At 43.2% G+C, this 27,438-nt stretch overlaps 2 protein-coding genes across 2 annotated transcripts; one reads left to right on the top strand and one right to left on the bottom strand.

Moving 5' to 3' along the window:
- Positions 1-342: 342 nt before the first annotated feature.
- On the top strand, positions 343-25,452 carry mcm9 (minichromosome maintenance 9 homologous recombination repair factor). The gene is made up of 15 exons (XM_038270527.1): positions 343-451; positions 2,523-2,703; positions 4,686-4,839; positions 5,097-5,203; positions 6,597-6,803; positions 6,887-6,968; positions 9,762-9,962; positions 10,040-10,165; positions 11,453-11,572; positions 14,360-14,534; positions 18,920-19,122; positions 19,204-19,407; positions 19,590-19,672; positions 19,870-20,015; positions 22,761-25,452. Exons 2-15 carry the CDS (start codon positions 2,539-2,541, stop codon positions 23,506-23,508), a joined length of 2,721 nt encoding a protein of 906 aa, XP_038126455.1. The 5' UTR covers positions 343-451; positions 2,523-2,538; the 3' UTR covers positions 23,509-25,452.
- LOC119773540 (gap junction Cx32.2 protein-like) lies at positions 23,966-26,978 on the bottom strand. The gene is made up of 2 exons (XM_038270529.1): positions 26,874-26,978; positions 23,966-24,867 (listed from the first exon to the last, which is right to left on the bottom strand). Exon 2 carries the CDS (start codon positions 24,856-24,858, stop codon positions 24,142-24,144), a length of 717 nt encoding a protein of 238 aa, XP_038126457.1. The 5' UTR covers positions 24,859-24,867; positions 26,874-26,978; the 3' UTR covers positions 23,966-24,141.
- Positions 26,979-27,438: the final 460 nt, after the last annotated feature.

Here is a 27,438-nt window from a genome sequence, read left to right as displayed (position 1 = left end):
ATTAGAGGGATAAACAGGAGGGAGGAGATAATCATAAACAGAATAAGAGCCAGTCACAGTTTGTTAAATGTAAATATTTATAAGATAAGGAAACATCTAACTGGTTTCTGTGGTTGGCTTCATAATCTAGAAACAATGCAACACGTTTTAATTAGCTGTAGAACATTTGTAAATCAAAGAACATTATTAAAAATAGAATTAGGTTTTAAAAAGATTTTTCTTTAAAAAAATAAATACTGGGATCATTATGAGAGTTTGAGGGATATATATTAGGATCCGATAGATGGCAGTAGTGCGACAATAATGGATGCAAGCTGCCCTTAAAATCTAAAGAAGAAGAAGAAGAAGAAGAAGAAGAAGAAGAAGAAGAAGAAGAAGAAGAAGAAGAAGAAGAAGAAGAAGAAGAAGCCGCGTAATGTGAAGTTTGGAAGCTCAGCGGCTTGTGAAGCAGGTCAGTTACTGTCCGTTTGTTGTGTTGGTGAGGGGGTTATACAGTCATGGCCAAAAGTTTGGAGAATGATTCAAATGTTAATATTTACAAAGTCTACTGCTTCAGTTTTTATAACGCCAATCTGCATTTACTCCAGAATGTTATAAAGAGTGATCAGCGTAACAGCATTTAAATGCAACGTCAATATTTGCCTAGAAAATTAACTCTTTCCCCCAAAACACATTTCAGCGTCATTGCAGCCCTGCTTTAAGGGGCAGCTACCATGGTTTCTGTGATTGCTCCATTAACTCAGGTGTGGGTGGTGATGAGGACAGGGCTGCAGATCAATCTGTCAGGATTCAGTCAGAATGACGTCACTGGGCACTTTAGAAAGAGGCTGCTACTTGGCATCATTGTTTCTCTTCTGTGAACCATGGCTATCTCTAAAGAAACACGTGCATTCATCATTGCACTGCACAAAAATGGCCTAACAGGAAAGAGAATCGCAGCTAGAAAGATTGCACCTTAGTCAGCAATCTATGGCATCATTAAGAACTTCAAGGAGAGAGGTTCCATTGTTGCTAAAACAATGCAAGAAAGACCAGCAAGCGCCAGGACTGTCTCTGAAAAGTGTTTCAGCTGCAGGATCTGAGAATGTCTTGGAGAGCAATTTCTCCCAACCATCCAAGAGCAGTCTGTTGATGAACAATGCCTTTTCCAGCATGATGATGGAGCACCTTGCCATGAAGCAAAGCTGATATCTAACTGGCTCAGGGAACAAAACATAGATTTTGGGTCCATGGCCTGGAAACTCCCCTGATCTTAATCCCATTGAAAACTTGTGGTCAATCATCAAGAGATGGGTGGACAAATGAAAACCTAGGAATTCTGACCAAATGCAAGCATTGATTGGGCAAGAATGGACGCTATCAGTCAGGATTTGGTCCAGAAGTTGATTGAGAGCATGACAGGGAGAATGGCAGAGGTCCTGAAGAAGGTTAACTATTACCCCCAGATTCCACATACTGAGTCAGCACTCCGCTCCACTCCGTGTTCTTGGTAACAGAAGCTGTTAGCGGCGGCGTCCTGAAGAATCTAAATTTGTTCCAGTCAAATTCTTTGTATAGTTGGCTCCCAACCCCCTTGTGGCTTCTGGAACAAATTTTTGAGTCATCATCTATTATTGCATTCAGCTCCAGTGAATGACACATCCATCATTAATTTTTTTGTACATTGGGGATTCCGTCCATCCGTCCGTCCGTCCGCTGCCATGATGCATCTGTGCTCCTGCAGCATGTACAGCGCTGTGCAGCAGGTGGACAGTAGAATCAGTTTGGAAGCAGCAGCACGGCTGATATTGCTTTGCTTCACAGCACGATGATACATTTTAAACCAATGACCCTCCAATTTGTCTTGTTGACGAAAACTCAAACCCATAACTAGTCATGTTTTAGTCATCAAAGATCCACGTTTAGCTTGTCAGTTTTCATTATGGTCATGAAGAAAAGGAGTGTCAACGAAAGGATTGAAGCAACACTTCCTATAAACTCTGTCAGACTTTACTGAATGCCAGTAGGTTGTTGTTCAGCCTTTTAAACATGATCTAGAAAATATGTGACATTCGGTACAGTGCTTCCACTAAGAGGAACTGTTTTAAAATTACCCCATAAAAAAAAAAACAATATTAAGATACACAATGTATATTTCCATGTAGTTCAAAAACATTATTTGGTTCAGATCGCACAGCTGTGGGCTGGTATTGGCAGTACATACCAGGAACCCCAGCCATCATGGTTGCTGCTAGAACGGGCTGGTTCTGCTAGAACGGGCTGGTTCTGCTAGAATCAACTGGTTCTGGTAGTGAGTTTGGCCTCGTAGCGTGGTTCAGCGTTTCTGTGGTGATAAAGTGTCTTCTGGGTAAAATGCGTTGGACAGTAAAACTGTCTCAGAAGTAGCAGAGTGTTGCTGGAGCTCTGGTTCTGGTTCTGTTTCTGGTTCCATCCAGTGTTCCTAGATATAGATCCAGGCCTGATCCAGCTTCCCTCAGTGGGAACCATGTGGGAGGTTTTGACCTCTGCCTTTGGTCCTCCAGAGCTCACCGCCTCGCCATGCTGATTAACCCGGAGGAAGAGGCCCTGATTGGTCGAGTGTTTGAGACCTATTTGGCGGAGCATCATCAGGATGAGCTTCTGCAGCTCCTCACCGACATAAATGAAGACTCTCATCGCTCCGTTGTGGTCAACGCCATGACGCTGTTTGAAGCCAATATGGAGGTAAGTTGATGGGGTTTGTTGTTATGTGGAGAAAGCAGAAGAAAATGTGACGTTTAGAGCTCAGAGGCTGGTTCTGATACTCAGTCATCCAGGGAGACTGGCTCCTCTCTCATCCTGATTCCTGGTTCATTGCTCTGAGCTGCTTGCTGTCACTTAGTGAGGGCCCGCCACAGTCTTATATAGACACAGAGAGAGAGAAAACAATTCAATTTCAATTCAATTCAGTTTATTTATATAGCACCAAATTCACAACACATGTCATCTCAAGGCACTTTACAGTTCAACCAGATCATCCAGTCAAATTGATACAAAGTTTTCTATCTAAGGAAAACCAGTTGATTGCATTGACTCATTGACTCTTCAGCAATCCCTCATACTAAGCATGCTTGTAGCGACAGTGGAGAGGAAAAACTCCCTTTGAACAGGAAGAAACCTCCAGCAGAACCAGGCTCAGTGTGAGCGGCCATCTGCTGAGGCCCACTGGGGTTCAAGGAGACAGAAGCAGACATAGAAAAAGCAGCTGTAAAAGGCGGCCCCGTCCAGGAAACACACAGCCAGGCAGACGAGCAACAACAAAAAGATCTGTCAGTTTATCAGACTATTCCACAGCTGTACTTTCATACCGCCTGTTACCCAGCGCCATAGAGAGACAAATGTTTATTTTTTTTCGAAGTGTGCGTCCCGCCCTCCTTTATAAAAATGCCGCCCCGGCTACCCGGTTCGCCCGAGCAGTGTTGCCAACTCAGCGACTTTGTCGCTATATTTAGGGACTTTTCAGACCCCTCCATTGACTCTTTTTCAATAAAGCAACTGCCGACTTTTCTGGTGTCACTGCCGGCTTTTGGAGACTCTAACGTCAAAGCATATATCGTTCCTCCTCGTCCTTCAGCAGCAGGTGCTGCCATGGGGCGCCTCCCCCATCCCAACCCCGTTCTTCTGCTTCCTCAGGAGTCCCTCACAGCGCTGCAGTCAGAGCCACAGACGGTTTACCCTGAGCGCCCTGAATGTCAGCCCCCCTGGTTTACATTCTGGGCTGAGCGAGCGGGATGTAAATATAAAATGTTATTTGGTCAAAAATAAATAACTGAATTTGAAATGTTTGATCTTAAATAACAGCAACAGTCACTTAATCAACTTGTGTTTTCCTCTCTAAGATAATGATTTGTAGGCTCCTTAGTGGATACAAGGGAAAAAAGAAAAAGTAAAAAAAAAGTGGCCTCAAAAAGGCACTTAAAGGGGAACACCGTTTTCTTCTCAATTGTCCCCTTGATTTTATGTTATTCCATCATGTTCTACTCACTCATATGAGTTTAGTGTCATTTGGAGCTGTTCTGAAGATATTCTGTTAGGTTATATCCAGTAACGTCTTCCTATGGGCAACGACTTGAAGGCACAAACTAAACTGTTTATAATTGATCATTTATGCTACGCCACCATTCAGAACATGTAGGAGAATCACTGTCCCCCAGACATCAGCGGTTATATTTTTAGTATTTGTATTTTTTAAAACAAAGCAGAGTGTGTCTGACGTCATCCGCGCGCCGTCATATCGGCGGAATATCTTCAGAACGGCTCCAAATGACACAAAACTTATATGGGAGAGTAGAACATGATGGAATAAAGTAAAATCAAGGCCCAATGTAAAAAACAAAAAAAAAAAAAACAAAAAAAAAAACGGCGTTCCCCTTTTACCACGCTTAAATGTGCACACATTAAAACCTGAGGGTCAGAGACTCTCCCACCACAGTCTGCTATAATCCTGTGGGAAGCACTGCCTCTGATCAGAGACACGCTTTCAGAAGCTCATCATGGGGATTTGGGGAAAGTTGCTATGATTTCTAACCGATGTTGTATCCATTAAAAGGTCACTGGGTCCATCCTTCAGATTAAGGGAGTTGTGGGAGTCAGAGAGGAGACTGACAGGCTGGCTGTCCCAGGGCAGACTAGCGAGGGTGTGTATCCTAACTCCTTTCTCTCTGAAGGTTGGGGACTATTTCAATGCATACCCAGAAGATGTGCTGGCGGTGTTTGATGAGGTGTTACAGAAGAAAGCTTTGGAGCTAGCAGATGATGCTTCCCTCAAAGACAGAAGACCAGGATCCAGACAGAGGCAGATCTATCACACCCGCATCACAGGTCAGACGTCCAGCTGCCCAGGCTCAGCCGAGTCTCGCTTTGTCTCTGCTGCTCGTTTCCTCATTGTCAGTTGAAGCGTTTATTCTAGTAGTAGCTGAATTCAGGTTCCTGCATTGTGAAGGCAGCACTAAAGGAACATCAAGTATTGCAGAGCAGGATAAGATTAATATTTAGAGCAATTCCTAAAAGATCGATGTACACTTCTTCCTCTTTAAATTCATGTTGGTTTTCTGCTCTTTGTGAAAACGTGTCCCCAGGTCTCCCGGTGTGTCCAGAACTAACCAGACATACCATCCCCAGGTCCAGAGATGTGGGTCATTTTCTGTCTGTGACTGGTACCGTCATACGCACCAGTGTGGCTAAGGTGACGTCACTCCGCCATCCACTCAGTCATCCCACCCCGTCATCTGCTCCATCCCTTGTCCTAGATTAGGTTCATTTCTTCTGTAGCTCTATAGCCCCATGTTCACTACCCTCTGAAAAAGTGATCTGTGGTGAGCTTGGATCAGTTAACCGTGCTGGGCGTTTACACACCACGGTTCCTGTCCTCCTAGTGGCGATCTACTGTACTACTGCTCTCTAGAGGGACATAAGCAAACCAAAATGGCGGCACCCGTAACATTCAGGAAGTGTGCGGAGAGTCAGGAGAAGAAGGCAGCCTTTGGTGAATTTACTTGACAGAGTCGGGTTGTAGGAAGTGGATACGACAAACGATAGTCTGATCAGGGCTTCCAGACGCAGGAAACGGCAGATGTTGAGGTTCATCACACTGCTAAACAGAATAATCACTGGAAATCATGAGGCACAGTAGGGGGGCTAGGATTGTTAAGAATGTCTGAGGATTCCTGATTACGGAGGCTGACTGTAAGGAGATGAGGCGGTCTGCTCACACAGTCTTTGTTATCAGAGAACTGAGCCAGAACTGAACCGCGCCGAACCCTACTGATGAACTACTACCAGTTTAGAGCGGTTCAGTTGTGTCTGGCACGGTCCGGTTCAGGTGTTAGTGCCATTTCCACTCAACAGTTACCTTGGTTACCATGCTTGGACTGATCTCAGCACAGTTTCTAAAGGGTAGAGTTTATAGGGCTATTGACAAACACAGTGAGAAGATCAATAAAACAAACGAGCACTGTGGGAAAACCATAAATGGTTTTATAAACATGTTTTCACCGTAAGCAAAAGCCATCCCTTGCCCTCGATTGTCTTTAATTTCATGTCTGTATGTCATTTAGAAAATATGTAGGAAAATAGTCACAGCTGTGACTCCTCCTCTCAAAATGCACACACTTTTGGGCGGTCTGGAGGAGATTTAAGCAAAACCATAAATCCTAGAGTCATTCCAAGGACAAAGCAGAGGCTTTAGTCTACAAACTGACCAAAAATGATGACTTCTAGAGGTAAATTGCATGATAGTGATGTAAAAATGTTTTTGCCTCATAAATAAGCCAACCCTCTCCCCTTTGCATTGTGATTTAATCAAGCTTTCTGGTGACTGGAGGATGACTTTGGAAAAACCTTAGCAGCTCTGAATATACCGTCTTTAATGTTGAGAAGATGAATGATTTGTCTAGAAACAAAGCTTCTAACTGTAGGTAAACCTATGATGGCGAAGCCTCACTAATAGTGGATGTTTAATTTCTCCGCTCTCCCCATTCATAGCTTTTCTGCTGGTGAAGCAGAGTCTAACTCCTCTGCAGTACGTAGGACAGAGGAGGTCCCTTAGTTGGAACTGATACCTTCCTCTCTGTTTGTAGGTTCTGGAGTTTGAACGGGACTACATCTGCTCAAAGTGCAGACATGTTTTCAAGGCGCAGGCAGATTTTGAACAGTTCTATACCTTTGTCCAGCCGGTCGGCTGCCCCAATCCTGCTGGCTGCAATTCCTCTAAGTTCAGCTGTCTGTCTGAAGCATCTGAGCCTGCCGCCTGCAGAGACTATCAAGAAATCAAGATCCAGGAGCAAGTAAGAAACATTTGCTCTCTGCTCTTTTGCTTTGAAATGCAGCCGAAAAAGAAAGGGAGAAGAGTGACGCCGTTCTCTGACAGGTGCAGCGGCTGGCGGTGGGCAGTGTTCCTCGCTCCTTAGTGGTGGTTCTGGAAGACGACCTAGTTGACAGCTGTAAATCTGGTAAGAATCACATGGTTCAACATAAGGCGGATAGAGTTTGCGCTGTGTCATTGGTTGCTCTGAGCCCCTCAGATTTGTTCAGGTAAACAGAAGGAAACTGCTGGAGCTGTCAACTTCTGTCCATCTGGTTCTGACGGTTTGATGGTGGGCCTAAAACCAATGAGCCTCTCGATTGTTCTGCCAAAGAAAAATCATCTTTACTGATATTTTAATTCAATTCAATTCAGTTTATTTATATAGCGCCAAATTCACAACACATGTCATCTCAAGGCACTTTACAGTTCAACCAGATCATCCAGTCAAATTGATACAAAGTTTTCTATCTAAGGAAAACCAGTTGATTGCATTGACTCATTGACTCAAATACAATCCCCCACACTAAGCATGCTTGTAGCGACAGTGGAGAGAAAAAACTCTCTTTTAACAGGAAGAAACCTCCAGCAGAACCAGGCTCAGTGTGAGCGGCCATCTGCTGAGGCCGACTGGGGTTCAAGGAGACAGAAGCAGAGATACAAAAAGCAGCTGTAAAAGGCGGCCCCTACCAGGAAACACACAGCCAGGCAGACGAGCTCCGAGCCAGCTCCCATGCCAGAGGACGAGGAGAGCACATCCACTCAGTCACGGTCAGAGAAACAGGACCACACTGGAAAACAGGCCGATCTCCAACATCTATTAACAAGGGTGTTGATAGAAGCAGCACAGCTGATGTTTTTTTCCAGGATGACGTCACAGCCAAACAGGAACAGACGAGGCAAAGCTACTCTGAGGAAAAGCAGAGAGAGCAGAAGGTTAGAGATTGAACTAACAGATTCTGCAGAGTGGGAGAATAGAGATAGAATGAAGCAGAATGATGAAATGGGGGTCCCTATGTCCTCCAAAAGTCTAAGCCTATAGCAGCAGAACTATAGAGATAGCTCAGGATAACCTGAGCCACTCTAACTATAAGCTTTATCAAAAAGGAAAGTTTTAAGCCTAGCCTTAAAAGTAGACAGGGTGTCTGCCTCACGGACTAAAACTGGTAGTTGGTTCCACAGGAGAGGAGCCTGATAACTAAAAGTTCTGCCTCCCATTCTACTTTTAGAAATTCTAGGAACCACTAGTAAACCTGCAGATTGAGAGCGAAGTGCTCTGTTAGGAACATAAGGAACAATCAGATCTCTGATATCAGATGGAGCTTGGCCATTTAAGGCTTTATATGTGAGAAGGAGGATTTTAAATTCTAATCTGGATTTAACAGGAAGCCAATGAAGAGAAGCCATGATAGGAGAGATATGATCTCTCTTTTTAATTTTCATTAGAACTCTGGCTGCAGCATTTTGGATCAGCTGAAGGCTTTTAACTACAGTTTGTGGACTTCCTGATAGTAAAGCATTACAATAGTCCAGCCTTGAAGTAACAAATGCATGGACTAGTTTCTCAGCATCACCCCTGGACAGGAGATTTCTAATTTTTGCAATGTTCCTCAGATGAAAGAAGGAAATTCTAGAAACCTCTTTGATCTGGGATTTAAATGACAGGTCCTGATCAAAAATAACACCAAGATTTTTTACTTTATTATCTGAAATCAGTTTAATCCCATCCAAATGAAGTGACTGACTAATCAGTTTCTTTTTCAGAGACTCTGATCCAAAGACTATAACTTCTGTTTTGTCTGCATTCAGAAGGAGAAAGTTAAGAGTCATCCAGGTTTTTATGTCTTCAAGACATGCCTGTAATCTATGTAATGGGTTAGCTTCATCTGGATTTATAGACAGATATAGCTGGGTATCATCAGCATAACAGTGGAAATTAATCCCATGCTGTCTAATAACTCTACCGATTGGGAGCATGTATAAAGTAAAGAGAATTGGTCCTAGCGCTGATCCCTGTGGTACTCCACAGGTAACCTTTGAGCGTGTTGAAGATCTATCATTAACATGAACAAACTGAATTCGATCAGATAGATAAGATTTAAACCAGTCTAGTGCTGTTCCTTTAATTCCAACAAAATATTCAAGTCTTTCTAAAAGAATATTATGATTAACTGTATCAAATGCAGCACTGAGATCCAACAGGACGAGCACAGATACAAGTCCATTATCTGAGGCCATGAGAATATCATTAGTGACTTTCCCCAGAGCTGTTTCAGTGCTATGATGAGCTCTAAAGCCAGACTTTAATATGTTTTAATATGTTTCACCTTCTGAAGGAGAGAACTAGAAGAAGTTAATGTTAATAATGTCTCCCACCCTCATGCATGAAGCTGGTGCTGAACTGGACAGCTCCTTCAGTGACCGACTGCTGCACCCTAAATGCACCAGGGAGCGTTACCACAGATCCTTCCTTTTCTTAACTCACTTATTCTGTTATTTTTATACACTTTGTAACCTTTTGTGATACCACTTCTGCTATAACCCTTTGCTGCCGGAGCACCACAATTTTCCAACTGTGGGACAATAAAGGAATTTTCTATTTCTTTTCTTAGTTGAATTTAAAAGTTGCTGATGTAGATCCTCAGTCATTCAGGTCATAATCATTCCGTAAAAGTTTAAAAACAATCTACTGGGATTGGTTTCCAAGGTTTGAAGACGTTTCAGGAAGCGAAACAACTTCAAACTTTGGAAACCAAGTCCAGTGGATTGTTTTTAAACTTTTGCGGAAAGTTAAAAATTGAACTTGAGCGAGTTAGTTTTAAACTCCACCAGTTTCCTGTCCGTTCTGAACAGGTTTTCCTCCAGGTTCTGTCCAGTCGGGTATCTAAAACTGACAGGAACATGGAGCAGACCTGCTGAGGGTGTGATGTGCTGTTTCCAGGTGATGACATAACAGTGTATGGTGTGATGTGTCTCCGCTGGAAGCCCCTTCATGATGGCTCCCCCTGTGATGTGGAGCTGGTCCTGAGAGCTAACAACATTGAAGCTAACAACCAGCAGGCTGCTGCTGCTCTGCTGGTTAGAGATGTTCAGAAGGAGTTTGAAGACTTCTGGGACGGCTACAAGCACAACCCACTGGCTGGTCAGGATTATGTCACCACAGCTCTGCATGTCTGCTGAAGCCTGCACCTCTTCATGAGGTTTCTTTTGTCTCTGTAGGGAGGAATGAGATCCTGTTGAGTCTGTGTCCACAGGTGTTTGGCATGTATGTGATCAAGCTGGCTGTGGCCATGGTGCTGGCTGGAGGGGTGCCCAGAATCGACTCCTCTGGGACCAAAGTTAGAGGTACGATTCTCCAAATTAAACTCAATTACAGAATAATAATCATTTGAACTCACTAAATCTCTGTTGTAAAAGGAGATCAAGATAAATGAAAGCAGAGCACTCTGAAAGCCAGACTCCAGTGTTTGCCTCAGATGGCGATAGGTGGGCTATCTTTTAATAACAAAGAAAGAAATGTTTAGAAAATGTTATTCTCTGTGTTAGTGCCACGGATGGAAACAAACAAGCCAGGATCTTCTTCTCCTTAGAAAAGGTCTGCCACCTTCACAGCTCCAGTTCACCCACACGGACAAGGCCAGGTCATCTGCACAAAAAATCCAGAAATCTGACAATTCAGGGTGCTGAAAACGAACATAAAATAGAGAAAAGGGACATAAAAGAAGTACGACTACCACCTAAAGCAGGGGTCGGCAACCCGAACTGCTCAAAGAGCCATATTGGACCCAGAAAAACAACTCTGTCTGGATCCACAAAAATATAAAAGCCTCGTACGGCAACACAGCCTCTAAGTGAATCAGACCACTATAAAAATGACTACGTGGGCTTATAATAAGCATTCATGATGATATGTTTATCCTGGAGCAAATGCCACATCATGTGACTAAGCTGTTATGATATTTGGTGCTTGAAGTTTAAATTCCTTAGTAGCAGAAGGTGAGGGAAGAGCAGTGAACGCTGTCACAGTGTGAAGCTCACCTCTTCACCGCCCTTCACTGTGTGCAGTTCACCCCTAACTAAGGGACAAATTCAAGAAATAAAGCCAAAATTACCAATGTCTTTGCTCTTAGCTTTTTATGGAGCAATGCAGATTGTATTGATCTGTGTGTAATGCATAATCCATAGTAGATCAGGAAGTGTTTGCTTTGGGATGGAAACCCCCATGCAGTACCTCTGTGGACCCCCTAGGGGTCAAAGACCCCCTGTTGAAGACCTGCGAAGTAGGGCGTTAATAAATAAAAAAGTTTATTCTAATCATATAAATCAACGTTTTTCTGCCCAACAGCAATGATGAACTGAACGGCAGCATTCTATACCCAGTGATTGTAGCATCTAGGATAGAGCTGTCAGTCTGGGAAAGAATCTGGTTGATATTTGAAATTGTAAAGGTTAAATGTTTTATGAATTACAACATAAAACTGACTAAAACTATCATGAAATGCTACTAAGGACTAATAAAAATTTCCATCCTGAAGATGAAAACTAAATTCTTAGATGGCTGTCAGAAACACCACTGATGACCCGTTAGACTCCCTTCACCCTAATGGTCTGTGTGTTTCTCTTGTTCTCCAGGAGAGTGCCACATGTTGCTGGTTGGGGATCCTGGGACTGGGAAGTCTCAGTTCCTGAAATATGCAGCCAAGGTTATACCCCGGTCAGTTCTGACAGCTGGAATTGGATCTACCAGTGCTGGTAGGCCTTTCTGTCCTCCTTTCTTATTCATTGCTCCTAACCTTTCTGACCAGGTCAGTCACGGTTAGGTTCCTGTGGTGTCATAGATAACTAGAGGGACATGGGTCGGTCCAGACTGAGTAAGGAAGAACAGCAGCTCCTGTGAAGATGAGCAGAATGAACACGCTATCCCAACAGCTTAGAACTGAAGACTAGAACTAAAAAGCTACCATTACAGATCAAATGATGTCGTAAAGAATCAGCTCCTGGGTGATAACCAAAGGTGTTCCGTCACCCTGTTACTATGGTAACCAATGAGCTCACACAGGGGAGGCCAGCCATTTGTCTGTCAGTCACAGCTGTGTGTCATTGGGTGGATGTACTTGATCACATCCTGTCATCTGCTCCCCCCCTACGTACGTCAGCTGTCTGGGCCGGGATGTTAACAGCCCAACAGCCGGCACCGTTAAACAGTAACACTACAGACGGGTGTAACAGGAGGACCCTGGGCCTCCAGATGTGACTTTATAATGGGGGCCAGGAGACTCTCATAGACATGCCCACTTACAGGCTCCAGGCCCTGATTGATTTGCTGTCGAATTCCATAAAGATTTCTGGAATACCCTGGAACCAACATTCCTCAGAATGCTGCAGGAAACGGAGGAGAAAGGCAGGCTTCCACTAAAGATGAATTCTGCAAATATTAGTCTCCTGCTAAAACCAGACAAACATCCTGTCCATCCTACCAGCTATCGACCCAAATATCTGATTAAGCTCGACTTTCAAATAAAATCTTCCAGCAAACGTTTAGAAAAAGTAACTTTTGTTTAATCCACTCAGCTCAAACTGGCTTAATAAAGAAAAGGCATTCATCTTACTGATGTACTCAGATTAATAAATCTAATAGACCTTCCTAGAGTGAAAACGTCAAAACCAACATATCACTAGATGCAAAAAAAAAAGTGTTTCAGAGTTAATTGGAAGTATTTGTTTGCATTTCTAAGTAAATTTGGCTTCGGTAACGGTTTCATAAATTGGGTGAAATATTATACAGCTCCCCACCAGCATGTATTAGAAATATTCAAACACACAGCCAGGAATACGAGCTCCCATGTCAGAGAATGAAGAGAGCACATCCAGTTAGTCACAGTCAGAGAAACAGGACTACACTGGAAAACAGGCCGATCTCCAACATCTAGAAACAAAGGTGTTGATGGCAGCAGCACAGCTGATATTTCTTTCCAGGATGGAGTCACAGCCAAACAGGAACAGACCAGATGAAGCTACAATGAGAAAAAGTAGAGAGAGCAGAACGTTAGAGATTGAACTAACAGATTCTGCAGAGTGGGAGAATAGAGATAAAATGATGAAATAGGGGTCCCTATGTCCTCCAGCAGTCTAATCCTATAGCAGCACAACTATATGCTGCTATAGGCCATTGGAAAATGGGAAACTGATTTATTAGTCAGGCTTGATCAAGATGTCCAAGGTTCTGACTCCGACACACATGGACGTCTCTTGAAGCTTTTTCTTTTAAGTTTACTTGGGTTTCCTGTTGTCTTCTTTTTGCTGTAATGTTCTTTTTTCTGTTCCTCTCTTCTCCTCCAGGTGTGAAAGCAGACTTCTAAGAGTTACTGTTTATCTTTTGTGCCTATTTTTGCTGTTTTGTTTTATTTTCTATCTTTTTATGCACTCTTTCCTGTCTCTATCTCTTTATTTCTCACCTCCCTTTTTGTGTCTTTTGTATCCAATTTTACTCCCCAAATAATGTTCAATAAAGTTTCATATACAAGTATTAGCTTGTGAAAGCTAAGCTGTTGGGCTATCAGCTACATCAGTTCCTAAAACAGGACACAAAGAAAAATAAAATAAAAAATAAAGAGAAAATGGGGGCCATATAAACAAAACTGTATTAGAGAAAAAATATAATAACGATCTATTGATAAAGATTAATATTTTCTGTCTGAATTGGTTTAAACTTGAATTGAAATCCAAGTTAGACAGCAGCTCATCCCCTGAACCTGATGCTGCTGTTGAGAGCAGAGGGAGCGTGAAGCATCCAGATAAGACAACCAAAGGTGCAGCTCAGAGGAGCCCCACTGTGGAGCTCAATCCTGTGTGCTTGATCTTCACAGTGACCCCAGCAGGCAGTGCTGCACATCCAGCAGGAAACTGTTTAAATACACCGTCAGTGGTTTCCCCCCGGGTCTGTTAATTCCAGTGTAGGTAACTTAACTGAGATGGAGAGTTATAAAAACATTCTGGACAAAGAAGCTTTGATTCGCCTTTGCAAAGGAAGAGGAGCATCAGCAGCAGCTTCTGCTAACAGCAACTCTGACCCCCCCTGCAACACCGGCTCTTTTTATTATCTTCATAGGGAAACATCTTACATTTTCACACAGACAGTCCCACAGAGTGATCATACTCCCTACTTCCTATCTCCTTGTATGGAGTTGCTTCCTGCCTTTCTGCTCCCCTGTTAATCAGAGCAAGGTCATTCTCAGCCTTTCCATCTGCAGATTTCATCCTCCCCTCTGCCAGCTTTGGCCTAACACCTGGGAATAGTACATCTGCTGCCCATCCTTAGATTATACAATTCTTCAATATGAACCATACGTTTTGCTGCAGCTTTAGCTTAGCTCTTTACTTCTTTTAGCTTAAACATGTATATATATCTTCAAAACCTAGGATGATATTGAAACGGTTAGAGCCGTGACACGTCTGCATGGAAGGAAAGCTGATAGAGGAAGTTTCTTCTCTGTCCTTGTCTGAGCTAGTTGCTCATTGTGTCTGTCTCCATGGTTGAAGGCCTGACGGTGGCTGCAGTGAAGGATGGAGGCGACTGGCACCTGGAAGCTGGAGCCTTGGTCCTGTCTGACGGAGGTTTGTGCTGCATCGATGAGTTCAACAGCATCAAGGAGCAGGACCGCATCAGCATTCATGAAGCCATGGAGCAGCAGTCCATCAGCGTGGCCAAAGCCGGGTAGATCCACCGTTTCCTCATCAATAATGATCAAACCAGTCTGTCAGCTTGGAAAACAGTCGCCAAGGTGTGGAGTGTTCAGGGCCCCAGGCTTAATACTCAGCATTATGCTGCCTTCAGACTGGCTGTTAAAGCATCTGGTTCACATGCAGCGTCTGAGGGACTGCGGGGAGGGGTTCTGAGAGGAGGGGACCCGTCGAGCCAGGCTAGCCGTCTCCTAACAGTCATCTAAATCTAATGGAAAAGGCATCTGTTTAATGAAAAAGCATTACTGTACAATTTTGGGAAATAAACTCATCTCCCCTGATTTAAATAAATGAGCGTCACCTTTCCCTCGCTCCCTGAACTGCGGAGCAACTTGGTAGCTTGTTTAATATCCCCAAAGAGAGGAAGGAAACTGGTTTATTCCCAGAAATGGCATCTGATTTACTAGGAACCACATGAAGCACAGCCAGTGATAGAAAACTAGCTACTAACCACCAGAGTTCCTTCCATGCTGGTCGTAACTTTAGCTTCTGTCTGGAAGCATCAAAAATACGGCATTCCTTAACACTAGAACTCTCAAGGCCGTCATTTATATTATAAATTTAAAATATATTTAAAATTAATCTTATGTTGTTCATGTTCATTTACTTTTTCTATTTCTGTATTTTCTTCATTTTCACATTGTTTTTTAATAAAATAAAAACGTAAAAAATAAATATGGTTATTTTTACCTTGATCTCCCACAGCCGTCATTTTGACGGCTCTATTAGTTACATTGTAATTTCTTCCCGCGCTTGATTGACATTTGGTACCGTTGCCTAGCAACCAACATTCAACCTAGAACTCTTTGGCTAACACGGGAAAACTGCCTTCAGAAGAAATCTAACCATGAAACAGGTTTTAGAAATCCTTCAAATATTGATGATAGTGATTCAGGCGGAGGGGGAGAGACTGATTAGGGGGTCTGGACAGGAAGCGGCTCAGATCCTGACAGCGAGTCCGAGGATGATTAATGCAGACGTATCAGCGACCCATCAGACAATAGTAAAACTTTTGTTTAAGCACCGCCCACACCTCAGCCGGCCCACTCAGCAGCCCAAAGGCCAAACCAGAGCCCGTAGGCTGCTATAACCACACAGGTCAGGGTGGATGTGTCGGATCAGATGATTGGAAAGGATTCTGTAAAACCTTCAACATGAAGGTGGCCTGTGGCTGTAATTTATGATCTCCTGCAAATATCAGCTTTAAGCGCATTGGTTTTGTTCAAGAGATTTTATCCTTGAACTGGTAAAACAGTTGCGGGCAAAGCGCAGGTTTCCAGCTCATCCACTGCAGTAGAGCAACGTTGGAGAGGGACAGAAAACAGCGGCAGGAGCTTCAGCGCTGCACAAAAAACACTCCTATTACGTTTGTCATAAATGTGAAAAGGTGGTCTGAGGAAAATGTTTGGAGGGAATCAAACAATACCTTTTAAATAAAACGGTAATTTCAAACTTTGAACCTGTGTAGTAAGTCTTACTCTACGGATTTATATTTTAAATAAATTTAGAACACAAATAATAGCAGTATACAATACGGCCTTTGAAAATATATTAGATTTTGTTTAAGGTTTACATTTCCACAATGGGTTTATATCGCACACTAGAACAATTCCTGTTGATGACATCATCATTACTCCTGCGTTCCATTGGGGAAAATGTCACCCATCAATTTGATGACCAGAAGAAGTTCTAGTAGGATCAGAATTCTGGGGTCCTAGTGTTAAAATGTATGCCACGTTGTGTGCACAAGCGTTTCTGCATGTTGGATGTATTTCCTCCAGCGGATGTTATTGAGTGAGCTGCCAAACGGTGCCATGGAACTGGAACACACAGAACCGGTTCTGAACAGGAACCGGTTTATCGATTCCCATCCCTGCCAGCATACCCATAGTCAATACCCATTTATCCCTTTAGTCATGCACAAACAAGAACAATTTAATTACTTTTTGGTGTTTTTGAAGCGTATGGTGATCTGACCTTAAATAGTTTTTCTTCTACGTGACTAAAGGCAAACACGCCCATTGAAATAGTTTCAAGTTTATTTTTCGTACAAAACTAAAGGGATAAATGCAAATCTGAGGTCTTGTGCCTGCATATTGACTATAGGTATGATGGGTATGATGGGTATGCTCATCTGACAGAACACCGGAGCATCAACCAATCAGAAAAGCTGATCCAGGAGTTTTATGGACTCTACCTGCAAGCTGACATTGATTCTGCAGACATTCTGCATATAAAAAAAATAATTTTCAAGGACTTAAACCTCAAGGGTTAAAATAAAAAGCAGGAGGAATGGATTGTTATGTAGAAGGAACACAGAGCAGAGAAACAATGATGCCAAGCACCAGCCTCTTTCTAAAGTGCCCAGTGACGTCATTCTGACTGAATCCTGACAGATTGATCTCCAGCCCTGTCCTCATCACCACCCACACCTGTGTTAATGGAGCAATCACTGAAACCATGCTAGCTGCTCCTTTAAGGCAGGGCTGCAATGACGCTGAAATGTGTTTTGGGGGATAAAGTTCATTTTCTAGGCAAATATTGACTTTGCAATTAATTGCTGTTATGCTGACCACTCTATAGAACATTCTGGAGTATATGCAGATTGGCGTTATAAAAACTGAAGCAGTAGACTTTGTAAATATTAACATTTGAATAATTCTCCAAACTTTTGGCCATGACTGTATAACCTGATCCTCCCGGAAGCACAATCCTTCCTGCACATGTGCCATCAGGTCATTGGCGCATCCAGATATACTTCCCCGTAGCCCTCGATTTATTTTGTTAAAAAAGACCTAAATTATGTTTTTCCCTCCCCACAAATAGTAAGTGTACTAAACAATAATGTGTTAAAGGTTAATAATGTATTTCCTGAGAAAATAATCCTTTCTGTTTTATCTCTATCCACCGGAAATGGGATCCAATGCTACTTCCTGGAGTTAACTTTTCAGCTTTGGATTTAAACATAAATCTAGTCTTTGAGTTTTAGTTTTTCTTTCATGTTAACATATTATGGTATATAGTGCGTTATCTAAAGAAAGAAACAAGTAAAATGCAGATAAACCTGGTTTATCCATATTCTGCCGGACAGCTCTGAGCATGTTCCATGCAGTTGGAAGGAGAAAATTTAATGTATCATCGAAATTGTCCCAGAAAAGTCATAGAACGTTTTTTAAAGATGTGTATTAGCATTCTTTAGTGAGTTAAAGATAGAAATAAGTAATTTTAGCACCATAATTACATGATTTATGGACACCCAGACGTATATCTGTTGGCATTATTGATCGTGCTTCCAGGACTGATCAGGTAGTGACACTGCCTCCTGCGGGTATGTTGAAGATCTGGCACTTCCAGGAAGAACTGCATATTTTAGTGGGATAATAATCCTGATGAACAGAGGATGTTTGGAGGTGGACTTTCTCACTTAAAAAGTGTGTTAAAACTATATTTACACCTCATAAAGTAAATAAAACCAAGCTGCTCTTTAGCTTGAAACTAAACACCGAAGCATCAAAGCAACCTGACCACAGTCTGATCCAGCTTTCTACTTTTGAGTAATTTTGACGGTCATAACGCCCTTAGTGGGAACGCAGCATGAGTCATTACAGAGGAAATGTTACTCCTCTTCCTCATACTGATGAAGAAACTATTGATGGTGATTGATAGACTGGTTGGTTGGATTCCTTCTCATCATACAGTAACCCAGACCCTCACCCTAACCCAATGAACCCAATCCAAGACCAGAACTGGTCCCCATAAGGTCACATGTCCCCCCATTCACACACATTTCCCATAGATGTGACATCGTGTTGACTCCAGTTATTCTCCAAATGTTTGTGACACCTCCTGTGACTCACTAATGTTACCAAACCATTGACTCTTCAGCAATCCCTCACACTAAGCATGCTTGTAGCGACAGTGGAGAGGAAAAACTCCCTTTGAACAGGAAGAAACCTCCAGCAGAACCAGGCTCAGTGTGAGCGGCCATCTGCTGAGGCTGACTGCGGTTCAAGGAGACAGAAGCAGACATAGAAAAAGAAGCATAGATACAAAAGGCAACTGTCAACCAGCTCCACAGGCGGCCCCGTCCAGGAAACACACAGCCAGGCAGACGAGCTCCGAGCCAGCTCCCATGTCAGAGGATGAAGAGAGCACATCCAGTTAGTCACAGTCAGAGAAACAGGACTACACTGGAAAACAGGCCGATCTCCAACATCTATGAACAAAGGTGTTGATGGCAGCAGCACAGCTGATATTTCTCTCCGGATGGAGTCACAGCCAAACAGGAAAAGATGAAGCTGCTATTAGACTCGTCTTGCTCAGCATCAGGTGCTGATGTTTTCTGCCTGTCGTCTACAGAATGGTCTGTAAGCTGAACACTCGGACCACCATCCTGGCAGCTACAAATCCTAAAGGCCAGTATGACTCCAGTGAGCCCCTGTCTGTGAACGTGGCGTTGGCCAGTCCTTTGCTCAGTCGTTTTGACCTGGTTCTGGTCCTGCTGGACACCAGGAACCCGGAATGGGACCGAATCATCTCCTCTTTTATTCTGGAGGACCAAGGTAGGGTGGGTGTTTTAGGTGGCGGTCTGTATTGATGGGCAGCATAACAGAAACAGTGGGTCTCCTCTTGGATCTGTCCAGAAGCTCCTGCTGATCCCAGCGGTCTCTGGTCCCTGGAGAAAATGAAAGCCTACTTCAGTCTGATCAAGCAGCTGCAGCCTCGCGTGTCTGAGGAGGCCAACTGCATCCTGTCCCGGTATTACCAGCTACAGCGCCAGCGGGACGGACACAACGCCGCCCGCACAACCATCCGCATGTTGGAGAGTCTGAGCCGACTTGCTGAAGGTGAGAGCGGCAGGATGTGACCTCAGGAGGACCTTGTCTGCTTACAGTGACAGGATAGAAACTGGACTACTCTTCTTCTGTCCCACTGGTTTTAATGGGACATGCAGGCTCTGATGCATTCAGGTTGACCTCTGACATCACAGATGCGGTGAAGTGACAGAGCTGCTGTTTTTTCTCTGCAGCACACGCCCGGCTGATGTACAGAGAGACGGTCACCATCCAAGATGCTCTCACTGCCGTGTCGGTCATGGAGTGCTCCATGCAGGTTAGTACATGATGACCACGGCAATGACTTATCTACTCCATAATGCTCTTCCTCTCCTCTTATGCTCATCAGGCCCGAAAGTTTGGCCCATTTTGGCTCCAGAGGAGCTGCTCAGATGCCATGAGCATTTCCTCAGGGCTCAGGCAGAAAGCCTGACCCTATGGCGTCATTAACACTCTGCTGCATCATTCCTGCAGGGCGGAGCTCTCCTGGGAAACGTCAACGCATTGCTAACAACGTTTCCCAGCGACCCTGTCCAGCAGTATCAGACCCAGTGTGAGATGCTGCTGAAAGGACTGAACCTGCCGCTGCTGCTTCTGAAGGAGATGGAGCACCTGCTCAGGTGAAAACTCACTCTTGTGGTTCATGAACTCATGTCTGAGCTTAAAGTTTGCTGCAGGTAAAGATGCTTCTGGACAACTGTTACAAATTGATGCTGAAAGAAATACATGGACTAGAATTAAAGAATTCCTTCAGCTAGATCAGCAAATACTTAATCTGTAATGGAGGAGAATAAAAATAGTCCTCATCATATCAGTGAAACAGCTCTGGTGAAAGTCACTAATGATATTCTCATGGCCTCAGATAATGGACGTGTATCTGCGCTCGTCCTGTTGGATCTCAGTGCTGCATTTAATACAGTTGATCATAATGTTCTTTTAAAAAGACTTAAATATTTTGTTGGAATTAAAGGAACAGCATGTTTTAGATATGCTCTGTGTTTCCAGCTTGAGGGTTTCTCTCTACGGTTCTTTTTCCTAAAAAGAGATCACTCAGGACAAACTCTTTAAATAACAATTCATAATGTTTATGGATTAAATAACCAGGAGGCATGACAACAGATTCTGATAGAAATTATAATCTTACTCAGATCAGAAAAGTTGCTTAGTTACAGAAGGCAGCTGCTTACTAACTGGGCTCACTTCTCAGGAAGTGGACGTGAATCACAGTTAGAGAAGCTTTTTATTCATCTCCAGTCTGTCGCATCATCACATTTTGCATCATACATTTTTGCAGATGCATCCATGGCTGCAGCCTTATCACAATATTACAATTCGTTCTTAGCTGAAGGACACCGCTCTCATTCCATTCCTGTATTTGCCACATACAGAATGAAGATTATAACTGTGTATAGCCGGACAGAAGAACTGTCTTAATCAGATAAACTATTGTGGAAAACATCAGTTCTAACACGCAACAGGCAGCTGATATTCACATCATCTATGATAACTATCCTAACAAGCTCTAGACTGGTTTAAATCTTATCTATCTGATCGAATTCAGTTTGTTCATGTTAATGACAGATCTTCAACACGCTCAAAGGTTACCTGTGGAGTACCACAGGGATCAGTGCTAGGACCAATTCTCTTTACTTTATACATGCTCCCAATCGGTAGAATTATTAGACAGCATGGGATTAATTTCCACTGTTATGCTGATGATACCCAGCTATATCTGTCTATAATCCAGATGAAGCTAACCCATTACATAGATTACAGGCATGTCTTGAAGACATAAAAACCTGGATGACTCTTAATTTTCTGCTTCTGAATGCAGACAAAACAGAAGTTATAGTCTTTGGACCAGAGTCTCTGAAAAAGAAGCTGATTAGCCAGTCACTTCATTTGGATGGGATTAAACTGATTTCAGATAATAAAGTAAAAAATCTTGGTGTTATTTTTGATCAGGACCTGTCATTTAAATCCCAGATCAAAGAGGTTTCTAGAATTTCCTTCTTTCATCTGAGGAATATTGCAAAAATTAGAAATCTCCTGTCCAGGGGTGATGCTGAGAAACTAGTCCATGCATTTGTTACTTCAAGGCTGGACTATTGTAATTCTTTACTATCAGGAAGTCCACAAACTGTAGTTAAAAGCCTTCAGCTGATCCAAAATGCTGCAGCCAGAGTTCTGATGAAAATGAAAAAGAGAGATCATATCTCTCCTATCCTGGCTTCTCTTCATTGGCTTCCTGTTAAATCCAGAATAGAATTTAAAATCCTCCTTCTCACATATAAAGCCTTAAATGGCCAAGCTCCATCTGATATCAGAGATCTGATTGTTCCTTATGTTCCTAACAGAGCACTTCGCTCGACTCTACTCCAGTCCTCCGGAAGTGGAGGAAAAGCTGCTCCACTGTTAGCCCCTCCTTGATGGCGGCACTGCTTTTCCTACCTCTGCTATGTTCACACCAAGCACGATCTGAGCAGCAGAAGCAGCCCCTTTATTTTAAAGTCTATGGTTGACGTGTATCAAGAGGTCCTTCAGGGCATCTCCAGCATTTTTATATCTGAGGCGCTTCACAGATATATATATATATATATATATATATATATATATATATATATATATATATATATATATATATATATATATATATATATATATATATATATATTAGGGGTGAAGAAAAAAATCGATTTGAGCTCAAATCACGTTTCTAACATTTTAAGATTCAGAATTGATTCTCATTTTCTTTAAAAATGATTTTTTTTTTGTGGGTGCGGAGCACCGTAGTGTTTGGCGAAACCAATGAGCAGCGTGAGAAAGCGTAAGAAAGGGCTTGACATGACTCATGCAAGACATGTTGTCTTGGATTTACCTTTCGGTGTTTACATTATTGCAATAGGTAAATAAAATATTTACAATTATAAAGTCTTTATAAATGTACTCTTCTTTCATGCCAGAGAACTGGAATAGATGCTGAGAATCGTTTTGAATCGTAAATTGATCAGTTCTGAATCGAATTGTTTGGATTTAAAAGAAATTTTGACCCCAAGAATGTGGGAATCCCAAAGATTCACAGCCCTTAGAAAACATGCTTTAGGGCACGGTCAGCCAGGCCAGCAATGCCCCTAACAACTGTCCTTTCAGAGGCATAGACCAGTATCAGACATTGCAGGCTAACAGAAAAACCCAAAGGGCTGCCAGTCCTAAGGAGCGGACCTGTTCTTCCGGTTCAGTTTGTTTTCTAAGCCAAAACAAGGCTTTGGAAGTTCTAGGATTGCTCTTAAAATGGCGTCAGTAGAACAGCTGATTGCCGATAGGCTGTCACATGGATAACAGTGCATGCTGTTCTTCTTTGCTAGGCTAAGAAGCAACAACCCAGAGACGGCGAACTGTGATCCATCACTCACTTCAAACCAACATGCCCTCCAATGCTGTGAGGAACCAGTGGATGGTCTGGACCATCTGCAGGCCAGCAGCCCCTCACCGTCCCCACATGATGTAACACCGCCCATGTTTACATCAACTCAACAAACCGCGGATGATGCAGCTAAGAGGGGCTGTTCAAAACCATCTGCAGGAGTCCTGGAGCAAAATGAACAGGGACAGATGCCTAGGACAGAGGAGGAGGTGGAGAAGGAGACTCCAGGGATGAGGCAACAGAAGGATACTGAGGCTGGAACACCATCAGACCTACGGGCTAAGCTGTCAGCCTTCTGTTTCAAACCCAGGGAGAAGAAGCCATCAGAGCACAGCATCAGTAGGGTGGAGAAGACAGGCGGCCATGATGAGCGAGGCAGCCAGCTTCCACCGGCTAAGAGGAGGAGGGACGGGCAGGAACCAGGCCAGAACCTCCAGTCACAACAACCTCCTCAGGAAACAGCAAACGGCAAACTGCAGCAGCCCCACCAACCTACCGCTGATGCCCAGCAACACCGGAGACCAGCAGACCATGGTGGGGGGGGTCTGAGGAAGAGGATGTGCTTCCATCTGAGTCCTGGATCCAAGCAGGCTGGCTCAGGGTTCTCCTTATTCACTCCAGCCGACTTCCCCAATGATGTGCTGGACACCGACTGGGATCAGGAGGTTTCAAAGACCCCCAGAGCCTAAGACCATGGATCGCCCACCACAGAAGGAACTTCTGCTTCTAAAGACTCGCCAAGATCAACAAACGGTTCATCTTTCTATTTGCTTATGGCATAGAGTCTGTCCCATCGGCTCCGTGCCAGGACAGACAGACCTCTGATCAGCTAGCAAAGCCTGTGACTGACTGATCCAAACATGATCCATCCATAATAGAGGTCCAACCTCTGACCTGAAGGGGCATCTGGACATTTGGTCACCATATTTATGAAGGTGACCATAAAAAACTAGTTTGTTTCTCTTGAAGCCTTTAAGGCCAACAGACAAATACGGTCTTAAGGGAACCATGTAGAACCAGAGAGAGAGACTGCACCTATTCCTGTTCTAGACGTCACTGCTGGTCTGCTGCAATTAATGGGAGGATTATTCCCACAATACAGACCATTTCCGGACTTAAGTCCAAATAACCAGAGAGGAACTCATAAAGGTTAATATCCATGATGTTTATTGGTGAGATTAATCCATGTTTTCCCAGTGATCAGATTCATGTCCCTGAGCTCCCAGTTCACACCCAGAGCAAAGGGAGGGCAGATGCCCTGGTTCTGACCCAGTCTGAGTCCTCCACATCTCATGGAGCAGCATGGAAGATGCTTTGAGTTTTCAGAGTATATTTAATGAGTGGGTGGAAGAGAAGCCCTGCTGCTGCCCCCCCCTGTCCTTCAGCTTGGACACCATCAGGTACAACAACTCCACGATGTTTAGAAGGACAGAGAAAACGGCCAATGCCAGCATGAAGACTACAAAAACAGTTTTCTCTGTGTGTCGGCTGATGAAGCATTGTACAGGGGTTGGGCAGGGGTAGTCCTCACATAAGATCTTTGCAGGGATGAACAGGAAGCCGTAGAGGAAGTACTGGCCCACAATGAATGACACTTCAAGCAGCATCTTGAACACCAGCTGCATGATGTAGCTGGCCAATAAGACTCCCCTCAGTTGGACTTTGCCTCGTCCATCTAAAGCACTTCTCTTCATCGTGTTTCTATGCTTTGGACGTCTCCTGGCTTTGTTTTCTTTTCGAATGACCAGCAGGACGTGGCCCAGGTACACCAGGGTCGGGGTGGAGACGGTGAGGATCTGCAGCACCCAGAAGCGGGTGTGGGAAAGAGGAAAGGATCGGTTGTAGCAGGAGTTCCTGCATCCGGTGCTTCTGGTGTTGCAGTCCATGTTTGCTTGTTCATCTCCCCAGATTCTGTCCACTCCAGCAGCCAGGATGAAGATCCGGAAGAGGAACAGTACACTCATCCACACCTTTCCGAACACCGTGGAGTGGGACTGTACCTTGTCCAGCATGTCTGAGAGGAAGGACCACTCCCCCATTATGACCACCTTCACAAAGAGACGGGAGATTTGCATTAGACAGACTTTCAGATCAATCCACAGAATGCAGAACAGAAACCAAATGTCTGATGACCAGGAGTTTTTAATCACAACCCAAGGATTAGAGGAGCTGCACTACTCCCTATCTAGAGTAAGACTGTTCTGTTTGGTTCCCGATCAAATCTGATCAGTTTCTCCAAAGTAACGTAGAGAGAAGGATATAATGCATGGAACATGTAAGCTAACAATCAGAGCTAGTTCAGGAGACGGGTTGGAAGAGCTAGACCTTAAAGGCTTTGTGGAAGATGGACGGAGCGCTGCTGCTCCTTCCACCAATGAGAAGCTACACATGAATAGATCTCTATCATCTAGACACAGCTAACCAGCAGAGGAAGCAAGTCAAGGATCAGCTACAGTGGTCCGTGTTTTCTTAATGTATGCAGGTGCTTCCTTTTAAACGAGGGATCAGAAAACCACCGAGTCACCATGAAGTTTAAATCAGGCTAGACTCTACAAAGAGCCACAACATGGCAGTGAAGCTAATATTTCAATGATATGCTTCTGAGCCACATTCAATAAATAAGTGAAATCATACGAAAAATGTCTGCATGAATTGCTGTTAAGCTGAATTTGTCAACCAGCAGCTTGAAGAGGGCAGCTCAGCGGAGGGATCTGCTTGGCATCAGGGAGGCTGGCAGGAAGACGCTTGTTGGTTTAATGAAGTAAGAGGCTGCTGAGGAGAGACGCTGTAGGAAACAGATCTGCTGGTTCCTGCTTCATGCCAGTGACGTCACACAACATGATTAGTTGAATGTTTCCACATGATGTAAAACATTGTGGTTGCCCAGACAATAATGAGGAAGCATCAATGCGCCGGGAGTATCTATAGCGTTAGCGTGTCTAATGACTGATGAAGTCTTACCTGATCGATAACAAAACAGAAAAAATCTGTTTCTGGTGAGCAAAGTAACTGTTAGACCATGATATAAAGAGCTGGGTAGCACTGACTAGCTGTGCTCAGTAGCTAACAGGTTAGCCTCTTTTAGCTCGGTCAGTTAGCCATATTACGCTACCCTACTTTTTAATTCGTATCAATAACAACCATTCATTTTCTACAAGTACAAGGTTTCCATGGGTCATTAAAAATAATTAAGTCATTCAGTAATTATTTTTTTTTTTTAATTTAGCATTAAAATTCATTAAATCTGATAATAGTGGCATTTAAAATGCTTTATTTAAAATAGAAAAATAAAAGTTTATGAAAGCATCTTCGTTGGACAAAGTATATCCAATATATCTGGCTCCGCGTGTTTGTGCGTAACTGCTTCTGGTCGATCGTAAAGACGTATGTTCGCAAAAGAAGCTCAAGGCGGAGAAAAAGCTAGAGAATGGGAAAATGCTAATTTCAACAAAAGTGGCTAAAAAACGAGGAATTCGGGACATGGCTGCAGCCTGTCTGGTAAAGATGGCAAAGGATTTTGACATGGTAATTATATAAGGTGTATATGTGTATATATATATATATATATATATATATATATATATATATATATATATATATATATATATAATGATGTGAGAATGATATACGGCGTTGGTTTAACAACTGTTTACTTTTCATTTTCGGTATGATGAAAAAAAATGAATCATATTCTTCAGAAGTCTCTCCTTTAAAAATAAAGTAGTCCTTTAAAAAAAAAAGGACAGTGGGACCTTAATTCATTCAGTCAGTTCGGTTTTGGACAACTAGCACAACTTCATAAATACAAACTAAAAATCTTTGCCTTCCGTAACAAAAGTTAAGGCGGTCCAGTGATTGAACCTCTGCCTCACCACAGGTTCTGGGATTTCTGTCAGCAATTAGAGACTGCAATCATGAATGAGCAATAAAACATGATGACCCTCACAGGATTAGCATCTGGAAATTACTGTTAGTATCTTTATTAGCTCTGCTTCTACATAAAGTCGGTGGTTAACTATAGATATAAGATTCTTAGAGACAGAAGTTTCCTCACCTTCTCTGTGTGACGTTCAGTGATTTAGAGACAGACTGATCTCACTTCCCTGTTTTCTGAAGGATCACTGCAACATCATCACATTTCACTATTGCCTGTCAAAGACACATGACTTCTATTCTGCTGTGGTGTTACCTTTTATGGCAACCCGCCCTTTTCCATTCCAGGGACTGTATAGACACTTTTTTCCTGAAATATTTTCACTCTTCTGGGTCCACACTTTCCAGATAGACCCTGGATTTTTAAAGGGGTGGAGTTAAATCAGCCAGGAAATCCCAAGGTGCATTATGCAAGCAGTCTTATACAATGGCGTAATGCCGCAGTAGACAACGGACCTGAAACGTGCCCCATACATACACACTTCATCATTATTCAACTTCACATGGATATACTTTATTATATTAGCACAACAAGCCATGGGGCGACCCTCAGCTTCATAGCCCCCCTCCTCACCCACGCTCTCTCCATTCATCTCCTGGTCACAATCTGTACTTGCTGTAGCAGCAACCTCCATCTCTCCCTCTTTGGTTCTTTGAAGCTTAAGTAGCTTTTTTTTCGGTATCCA

Source organism: Cyprinodon tularosa, unplaced genomic scaffold (genome assembly GCF_016077235.1).
Source record: "Cyprinodon tularosa strain WSP-4 unplaced genomic scaffold, ASM1607723v1 ctg764, whole genome shotgun sequence".
Taxonomy (NCBI): Eukaryota; Metazoa; Chordata; class Actinopteri; order Cyprinodontiformes; family Cyprinodontidae; genus Cyprinodon; species Cyprinodon tularosa.
Note: the sequence above shows the minus strand (reverse complement) of the source record. Positions and strands in the feature narration are given on the sequence as shown.